This window comes from Nyctereutes procyonoides, unplaced genomic scaffold (assembly GCF_905146905.1).
Source record: "Nyctereutes procyonoides isolate TBG_1078 unplaced genomic scaffold, NYPRO_anot_genome, whole genome shotgun sequence".
Taxonomy (NCBI): domain Eukaryota; kingdom Metazoa; phylum Chordata; class Mammalia; order Carnivora; family Canidae; genus Nyctereutes; species Nyctereutes procyonoides.
Window position 1 is genome coordinate 4,391,415 of NW_026575041.1, and position 9,800 is coordinate 4,401,214.

General features: G+C 50.5%; 1 protein-coding gene across 1 annotated transcript in view; it reads left to right on the plus strand.

Moving 5' to 3' along the window:
* DGAT2 (diacylglycerol O-acyltransferase 2) overlaps positions 1-8,817 on the plus strand; it is a 31,855-nt gene extending 23,038 nt beyond the window's left edge. Inside the window, exons 5-8 of the mRNA XM_055320399.1 lie at positions 4,517-4,721; positions 5,350-5,524; positions 5,897-6,099; positions 7,653-8,817. Of these exons, the coding sequence (XP_055176374.1) occupies positions 4,517-4,721; positions 5,350-5,524; positions 5,897-6,099; positions 7,653-7,807 (738 nt within the window). The 3' untranslated portion in view covers positions 7,808-8,817. The remainder of the gene's footprint in view (positions 1-4,516; positions 4,722-5,349; positions 5,525-5,896; positions 6,100-7,652) is intronic.
* Positions 8,818-9,800: the final 983 nt, after the last annotated feature.

Consider the following 9,800-nt stretch of genomic DNA (forward strand, 5'->3'; position numbering starts at 1 on the left):
GCCCCACTTCCTGGGTTGTGCTTAGAGACCTGGTTTGAGCTCCTGCTCTGTCACTTTATTCACTGACCAGCAGCTATTGTTCCCTGTCCAGGTCTGGGCTTGGCACAGGAATACAGCAGAGTCGGCCCTGGTACCCCTTAGGTGGGCTCACCATCCTAGCAGATTCTGCTAGACTTTGTAACTTTCTGTCCAAGGGGCCACAGGCACATTTTCTCAATCTCGCTGAGCCTCATTAGCCTTACTTTTAAAATGGAGCAGTTCATATGATAAAAAGTGGTAAATTATGGGTGGATGCCAGGGATTATAGCCTCTTCTCTCTGTTGGGACACCCTTTCATCAGGGAGTAGGCTGCAGTGATCAGAGCAGCCTGTCCCTCTGGAAGATTCCTTGAGTCCAGTAGCCCCCTTCACCCAACAGGATACCCAGTGACCATTGACCAGAGCTGGGATAAGCAGGTGCCCTTCTCTTCTGATCTCCACATTCCCAAAAGAACCAAGCAAAATTCTGTGTCCCTTTTCACACCTCTGTTCCAAGAAGTCAGAGTTGGAGCCAGAGGGCACCTGTGAAGCTGGCCCTGAGAGGGCCCCAGGCACCAGGACCAAAGCCAACCTGGGCCTGAGGCATGCCAGGGCATGGAGCCTTGGCCTGGGCTCTGCTCTTTCTCATTGGTCATCTTGGCCAAGCCCCTGATCCTCAGGCTGCTCTTTTGTGCAGGGAGGGTTTGGTCTTGGTGATCTGATGTCAGAGCTGACGCTCTGTGGTATTCTGTGTGGCCCTTCTGGCCCTCCCCATTTTCCTGGCCTCTTGTCAGTGATTATGTAAGGCTCTCTAGCTGTAACCACCCGCTCACACTTCCCCCGCTTCCTTTGGATAGCTCTTTGCCACCAGAGCAGCTCAGTGAGCCCCAAGAACATTCCTTCTAGCACAGGAGGGCTCATGTAATAGCAGCAGTCATGTGATTTCAGATACCACCAGGTACCTGAGAGAGGAATGCTAGTATCTAGGTCCCCTATCCCTGAGTTATAGGCAGGATCTTTGAAGAGGAGATCAGGAAAGATTCTCTGAGCTTAGAATACCTATCTGTCCATCTGCTTCATTTCCCAGATGGTCCTACTAAGGCCCAGAGAAGAGGGACTGTCCCGAGATCCCAAAGCAAGTTGGTAGCAGGGCTGGTATAAGAACCAAAGCTGTCTACTTCAGGGCCCATGTTTTCCTCCCATGTTCCTCCGTTACTGTGCCATGCTGGGTGAGCTCAGGCAAGTCTGCTCCTCTCTGATTTTGAATTTCTTCCTCTGTTTGGTGCCAAGATAGGACAAGCCCATCTGAGCACCCTTCCTGCCCTGGGAGGCAGAGTGGGAGGAATGACTTGCCAGGAATGTGTCCCAGGCTTATGTTAGCCAGTGAGCCTGGCCTGGGCAGTCCCTTGGCCTGAGACTTTGCCATGAGAGCAAGCATGTCAACAGAGCCTTCATCAGCTGTGCCTTCCTTCTCCCTCCAGAATGGATGCTCTGTCCAGCCCCGAGGGCTGGCTTGAAGACAGATCAAAGCTGTATCAGCCTGCATTCTTCTGGGGACTGCTCCAAGGGCCATTAACTTGCAGTGTGTCCCAAGGCAGCTCACTTAGCAAACGCCCCACCAAACAGAGATGTGAAGGTGAGGGGGAGGTGTTTTAAAGAGCCAGCTAGGGAGCACCTGGGTGGCTCAGTTGGTTGAGCATCTGACTCTTGATTTTGGCTCAGATCTGATCTCAGAGTTGGGAGATCAAGCCCCACATACGGTTCCACACTCATCTTGGAGCCTGCCTGAGATTCTCTCTCTCTCCCTCTCTCTGCCCCTCCCCACCCAGCTTGCATGCACTTTCTCTCTAAAAAAAATAATTAAAGAGAAAAGAAGAGAAAAAGAGCCAGCCGAGCTTCCACCAGATGACACATCTTCATGCCAGTGGCTCAGAGAAAAGCACACTGGGTGGCCCAGTCTAGAGGTGGAGGAGGATTTGCTGTGACCTCTGAGAAGTGGCAACTCCTTTCTCTAGGTCTCAATCTCCACCTTGCCATCAAAGGACCAGCCTAGATCAGGGCTCTTCCAGCACATTCTATGCTTTGGACTTCCAGACCCAGCCTGCGGTTCCAGAGATTACCAGTGTGGTGCTGGCTGCCTTAGCTCTTACCTTGACACATTCCTACCGTGTGGAAATCAGCTCCAGGTTCTAGCTTTACTGCAAGCTACTGTTGTGGGTACACCTCTTCAGGAGTTGAAATCTCAAAACAGTCTCCTGGCAAAGCTCCTGTAAAACTGCGGGCTCCCTTTTAGACTCCCTCACTGCCCCCTACCCAATAGTCATGACTTAGGCTGCTGCTGTGTTTTTTTTTTTTTTCTTTAAGATTGTATTTATTTGCTCATGAGAGATAGAGAGAGGCAGACACACAGACAGAGGGAGAAGCAGGCTTCCCCAGGGAGCCCTATGTGGGACTCGATCCCTGGACCCCAGGATCATGACCTGAGCCAAAGGCAGATGCTCAACCACTGAGCCACCCAGGCATCACTAGGCTGCTGCTGTTTTTCGTTTATGTATCAGGCAGCAAAGTGCTGGTTGGGTTTTTGAGCTGCTTTAATGTGCTTGCCAAAGGCAAAGTGGGAGAAAGAGTACCAAAGGCCCAAGCAATGGGGGGTGAAACTCAGGGGGTCTGGCTCACACACATCCCAACAGTTACAGAGCTGGGAATGGTGCCAGCCACCATCTGCTCCATCGCCCTTGGGTCTCTGTCACCTGAAGATTCAGATTTCAGTTTCCCAGGGTCAGCCACCAGCACCCCTGCACCCCAAATTGAGCACCAGGTCCTTTCCCCAGCCAGGGGTTCCCGAATCTAGAATCATGGAAAATACAGGCTGTTGACATTCTGCCAAGGGTCCATGGCTCTGCCTTCAGCTGGCACCAGTGCAGGGTACTTTTAAGCACAGCAGTGGGGGTGATATCAGGGCCACCCTTCTAGAGGCAGGACAGCCCACAAGACCAAAAATGTTCATACCCTTGGACCCAGGAATTGTTCCCTTTAGAAGTTTGTCAAATAATCAGATATGTGGACAAAAAGAAGGTGCTTAGGGAAGCATTATTTCTGAGGGAAATTTTGGAAGGTTTTTAAAGATCTATCAATCAGAATTTGATTATGATTTTATTACACACTGCATGGCTACATGACAGAATAATGTAGCCACAAGAGACACGTGACTGAGGGATTGTGATAGGAAAAATAGTTATGATAGGCTTGGTAGAAAATGATGTTAAAAATGAGAGACACCTGGGTGGCTGAGTTGGTTGACATCTGCCTTTGGCTCAGGTCATGATCCCAGGGTCCTAGGATCGAGCCCCACATTGGGCTCCCTGCTCAGTGGGGAGCCTGTTTCTCCCTCTTCCTCTGCAGCTCCTTCTGCTTGTGCGCTCTCTCTCTGTCAAATAAATAAATAATAAAATCTTTAAAAAAGAGAAAATTATGTAAAAATGATATCAACCACATGCCCTTAATTTTGTGGTTTTTATTTTTTAAAGATTTATTTAATTATTCATGAGAGACACACAGAGAGAGGTAGAGACACAAGCAGAGGGAGAAGCAGGCTCCCCACAAGGAGCCCGATGCAGAACTCGACCCCGGATCATGGGATCACGTCCTGAGCCAAAGGCAGACACTCAACCACTGAGCCACCCAGGCGTCCCAATTTTGTGGTTTTAAAAAAAGAGCATGTGTATATTTGAGTAGCAAAAGAACTCAACACGTCAGAGGGGTTTATCAGAATGAAGACAGGACAAGTGCTTTGCATCACCTTTTCACTTTCCTGTATTTTTAAAACACTCCATGATTATTTGTTATTTTTCTAATCAGAAAAGAAATGATGTTTCTGAACAAAATAGTCTTGCTCTCCATCCCTCTCGGAACCCTCCACCTCCACCATGTTCTGTGCAGGGAGCAGCCCCCTGAGGAAGCCAATCATTCTTTAGAGCATCCCAGGACATCTTTGTTGATAGCTGGCCATACAGCTGGTCCCCTGCCCCTGTAGGGCTGGCACAGGGCTGTTGCTTACCCCGTCCTCCCCACAGCAGAGCATGAACCAAGCCTGGCCGCATGCAAGGAAGTTTCCATCTAAGCCAGCTGCACTGTCCCTTCTCTGGCCAAACTAAGGGACATGGACTTTACCTTGACAAAACCTGGACATCCCTCTTCATCTGAGAGTGGCCGGGGTTGGTTGAGGAGAATGGGCCCAGGAGGAGGGCAGGCAGGAGGCTGTCAGGGTGCAGATCAGAGGACCTGGTGTGTTTGGCTGGAGAAGTATGGGAATGAGAGAGAAAGTTTCCCACTCCATTCCCCGGGGACTCTCAGTCTAAGTGGCAATTGCGAGAGTCCTGGGTCAGGTGCAGTGTCGCTCGGGTCCTTCGGGTCCAAAGTCACTCAGGGTCCAGCATCTGCGGGGCGTGTCCCAGGACTCCTCTCCCAGCAGTTTCCTCTGACTGAGTTTTGCCCTGCAGCTGGTGAAGACACACAACCTGCTGACCACCAGGAACTACATCTTTGGATACCACCCCCATGGCATCATGGGCCTGGGTGCCTTCTGTAACTTCAGCACAGAAGCCACAGAAGTGAGCAAGAAGTTCCCTGGCATACGACCCTACCTGGCCACGTTGGCCGGCAACTTCCGGATGCCGGTGCTGAGGGAGTACCTGATGTCTGGAGGTGAGAATCCACCCCTGCCTGCCCCTGCTGGGCCCCGTTGTGCAGGCCTGAGCCTCTCCACTGAGCAAGGTGACAGAAAGGCCCGGAGGCCAACACACCGTGCCCCAGCGGGCTGGTCCTGTGCTGGCAGACAGTGTGCCACAGGCATGGTGGATCAGGTCTGAGCAGGAGAGCTGTCCATATGGTCTTCAGGATTCAGTTTGGATAGTATCTTCCCTAGGAAGCCACCTCTGACCCCTTTTCTGGGCTGCCCTGGCCCCTGGGCTGCCCTTTGCATGACCTAATCACCATTCATGGCTCTGTCCTTATCCTCCCGCCTGTGACCCCTGCCACCCTGATCCGCTGGGATCCCCAGCACCTAGCAACAGCCTGGTAGAGTTAGGACCTCAAGGAATGTTTGCCAAATGAACGAGTTCCCTAAACAACCTCATATCGTTATTCCCATTTTACAGATAAATAAGCCAAGGCTCAGAAAAAGAAATAGCTGATGCAGGACTATATAACTTCTAGTGGCTGGGTTAGGTCTGGAGCCCAAGTCCAGGGCTCTTTCTGTTTATGTTTGGCCTTATGCAGGGGGGAGGGGGTGCATTTGTGAACAGCCCTGACTCTGTGTCCTTCTCCCTGCCAGGCATCTGCCCTGTGAACAGGGACACCATAGACTACTTGCTTTCAAAGAATGGGAGTGGAAATGCCATCATCATCGTAGTGGGGGGTGCAGCCGAGTCCCTGAGCTCCATGCCTGGCAAGAACGCAGTCACCCTGCGCAATCGCAAGGGCTTTGTAAAACTGGCCCTACGCCATGGGTAAGTGCTCCCTACACACACATACACACACACACACACACCAGCGTGCACATGCATGCACAGCCCTCCAAAGCTATTTGGCTCCTTGGTTCCTGGACACAAGGCCCAGACCCCAGAAAGGCATGGATGAGAGTCTGCCCTCCTGTAGGCAAGGAGAGGTTGGAGGTCAGAGCCAGACCAAGTTTGCTCAAGTGTAGCCTGAGTGTCTGAGTGGAGCAGAAATGCAGCCTGTGCATCCTGGGCCCTCGCAGATGGGCTGAGAGGCCAGGCTCCGGTGCAGGACGGTGCACCCTCAGGCCAAAACATGTCATGTTGCTAGGAGAGCAAAAGGCCTGCAATTAGGATTGGCAGACCATGGCTTCTCTCTTTCAGAGCTGACCTGGTTCCCACCTACTCCTTCGGGGAGAATGAAGTGTACAAGCAAGTGATCTTTGAGGAAGGCTCCTGGGGCCGATGGGTCCAGAAGAAGTTCCAGAAGTACATTGGCTTTGCCCCATGCATCTTCCATGGCCGAGGCCTCTTCTCCTCTGACACTTGGGGGCTGGTGCCCTACTCCAAGCCCATCACCACCGTGGGTGAGCATCCCCAGCCTGCAGCCCCTTACCTCAAGGTGCCCCACTGCTAGTTTGCGGGAGAGTGAGGATTCACGTCCAGGCTATCTATTTCTGACGTCCATGCCCTAAACCATGTGGATGTGGATATGTTTGGGTGCCAAAGGAATGGCTAGTGGGGGTGGGTAGTGGGCGGTAGGGAATTTGTTCCATTACTATGAGCCAAGCAGTGCCAGGTGAGAAAACGAGACTTGGCAGTCTGTGTTTGCAGAACTCAGGAGTCTATCAGGGAAGACCAGGAAGACCAGTCTATCAAGCAAAGATCATGAGGGGGTGTGAGGGGAATGTGCAAGGCGCTCACTCTGGAGGGTTGTAGTGAACCCAGGGCAGAGGCGACTCTTACACCTCTAGCTGAATAGGAATTATCTAGCAAAAGAGAGGAGGAGGAGAGATTTGTCAGAAACATTAGCCTGAGTGAACTGTCCACAGCAAAATTGTATAGATTTTTGAGGAACAGAAAGAAAAACATCAACATGACTGGAGCATAAGGCTCTGAGAAGTATAGTGAAAATCAGCTGTGGTTGTTTTTCAGCTTTGTTGTTCTGAGTGTGTGTGTGTTTGTGTGTGTGTGTGTGTGTGTGTGTGTGTGTGTGTGTGTGTGTGTGGTTCATGAGCCAGAGATCACACAGAAGTGTGAACGCTGCCAGGCATGGACTTTCAGGGTCAAAGCTCACACAGATACTTTGAGTTATCAGCATCAGGTATTTTCTTTGTATTTTTACAAAGACTAATTTCCTGAACCCTAGGCACAGACCCAGACTCACTCTCTGCTATTGTTACACACAAATCCTGTGCCAGGCCCCATTGCTCTTAGGCAGCAGGGACATTTCCATGTGCAGGTGTGGCTGGAGAGGGGTTGGCTCCTGTGGGCAGTGGGAATGAGTCTGCTCTTCGCCTAAGAATGGAGAGCTGCTTGAGGGTTTTGGGAAGGAGAGGTTCAGACCTGCACTTTATAGTGATTCTTGGGGCTGCTGGGTAGCAAATGGGCTAGGAGGGTAAGAATGAATCCCCAAGACAGGTGCAGACGCCTCTGTGGCAGCTGCTAGGGACTGAGGGAATGGCTGTGGCAATGGAAGGAAAGGACATGAACTGGGGAGAAATTTCCAAAATGTCTTTGCCAGGGCTTTGGGATGAGTTGGGTGTGGGGATGCAGAAAATAAAGCAGTGCATGGATGTATGAATGTTGTGCTCCTCCTCCCTCACCAAACTTTTCAAAGCATGCCATGTGATATCAGAATCCCTAGCAAAGCCCTACAAGGAAGGATCCCATGTGACAGGTGAAGGAACCCTGTTGATCCTGCCTGCTGCTTATTGACCAAAGGGCATGGGGCAGGTCCTTTCCATGCCCTGGGTCCTCCTCTAGCAGGGGGACCACCTGAGATAGAGCATATTTGGCACAGTTCCTGGCACATGGTTGGCACGTAGCGCAGGGTCACTGCCATCAACATCATGGCAAAGTCTCAGAGATGGTGGACCAAGGGGACTGACTAACCAGAGGCCTCTGCCCCATTCTTCAGTGGGTGAGCCTATCACCATCCCCAAGCTGGAGCACCCAACCCAGCAGGACATAGACCTGTATCACGCCATGTACATGGAGGCCCTGGTGAAGCTCTTCGACAAGCACAAGACCAAGTTTGGCCTCCCGGAGACGGAGGTTCTGGAGGTGAACTGAGCCTGCCATTGAGGGCCAGCTCCTGGGAGAAACCAGCTACAAATCGTTTTCTACCAAGTTCTTGAATGCTTTTTTGTTCTGTAAATTTGGAAGCGTCATGGGTGTCTGTGGGTTATTTAAAAGAAATTATAATAATTTTGTTAAACCATTACAAATGTTAGGTCTTTTTTCAGAGGGAAAAAGTGAATATTTCAAACTCTCGCACTTCCCATCTATCCTGCTCTAGGTGGTGGCTAACACATCTGAGCCTTTATGGTTTCCCAACTAACCCTCTGCTTCCTTTCCCAAAATTACAGAGAAAACTCAGTCCTAGTTAACTGGGAAAAAAGGACAGCCATTAGTGGCTCAGGCAAGTTAGATTACTTGCAGAATTTTTCCCACTGCAGGAGAAGGTGCAGCTCTATTCCAAACTACCTACCCCACACTTAACTGCAAGGCTGGCCCCTCTTAGCAAGGGGAAGATTTGGAGGGCACAGTTGTCCCCATTTTGAAGAGCATCTGGAATGCTCCAGCTTGAGTCCAGCCATTCTTTTAAATCTGAGGCTTCCAGAGCAAGAATGGGGGTGGCAATGATCCTGTGCTGGCATCTGTGCTGTCCCAGATGCACCGTCTCCAGGATTATTCAGCCACCATGTTCTGGTTGGAGTGATTGGTCCTCTTCCACAGGGTGCTGATAACATGGAACCAGAACAGACCCAGACTTGGCCTGAATCACATACTTTTCCTGTGGCCTCCATTTGTTTAACCCATACTCCGAAGTGCAGGTGTGAGGAAAGGATCCCTCTTCCTGTTCACAGAGGGGCCTGGTCTTCTGAGCAGCAGATTGGTTTCAGGTCAGGAGTCCCCTGAACCCAAGCCTCACATATTTGTGCCTTTCTGAGAGAGTAGGGGCCAGGGAAGAAATCCAGCCCCTCCTCTGTGTGTTCTGTTTTCTTTTGATGAGATTGTTGTACCATGTCACACTTTTGTATTTTACAAAATGAATAAATAAAAACGAGAGTCCACTGTGAGTTATTGCTGGAGTTGCATCTGTATCTTGCTGCTGATGCTCGAAGAAACCATGGCCCCATCTGGGCCACCTGCCAAGCCTTACCCCTTGCTCCTTTGGGCTACACGACCCTGTGGTGTATTGGCTACCTATTGCCGTGTGACAAATTACTCCAGAATGTAGTGGTTGCAAACAACATTGTGTCCACCACACAATCTGAGAGCCAGTAGATGAGCTCCAGCTTAGCTGAGCCCTCTACCTCAGCGGCTCTCACAAGGCCACAGTCAAGGTGTCAGCTGGGCTACAGTTATCCTAAGGCTTGACTAGGAGAGGATCTACTTCCAAGGTCATTTCTATGGTTGTTGACAGGGTTCACTTGCTCATGGGCAAAATATTGACCAGAGGCCACTCTTAGTTGCTTACCACACGGGCCTTTCCATGGAGTAACTCACACTATGGCAGCTGACTTCATCAGAGAGGTAAGCAGGAAGAGCCAGAGAATGTGCAAGGCAGAAGTCAAGTTATTTTATAACTTAATCTCAGATGTGATATCCTATCACTTTTGCCATATTCTTCCTATTAGATGCAAGTGACTAGATCCAGCTCACCACACCCAAGAGGACTATACATTGAGTGGAAATCAGGAGGCAGGGGGTCCTTGGAGCCCCCTCATAGCTATCTACCCCATGTGCTAAAGGGTTACTGTCCTATATGTAGGTAAAAGCTACAGTCCTGAAATGGCTGAGCTGGAATCGTCCTCCACAGATCACTTAAAGCATGTTTCTTGCCTCTGACCTCGGTTATACCACAAAGTGGGAGAGCTGGCCTATTGTCACTGTAGTGATTTCATACCACACCTAGGTCTCACAAGATGGCACCTCTCTCGGCTCTAATTCCATTGGGTTCAATGAGTCCTAAGCCACTGGGAACCCTTCCTAGCTGAGACCAAATGACTTCATTCCAACTTTACCACTGCTTAAGTGCCCATTGTTGCTATTCATTCAC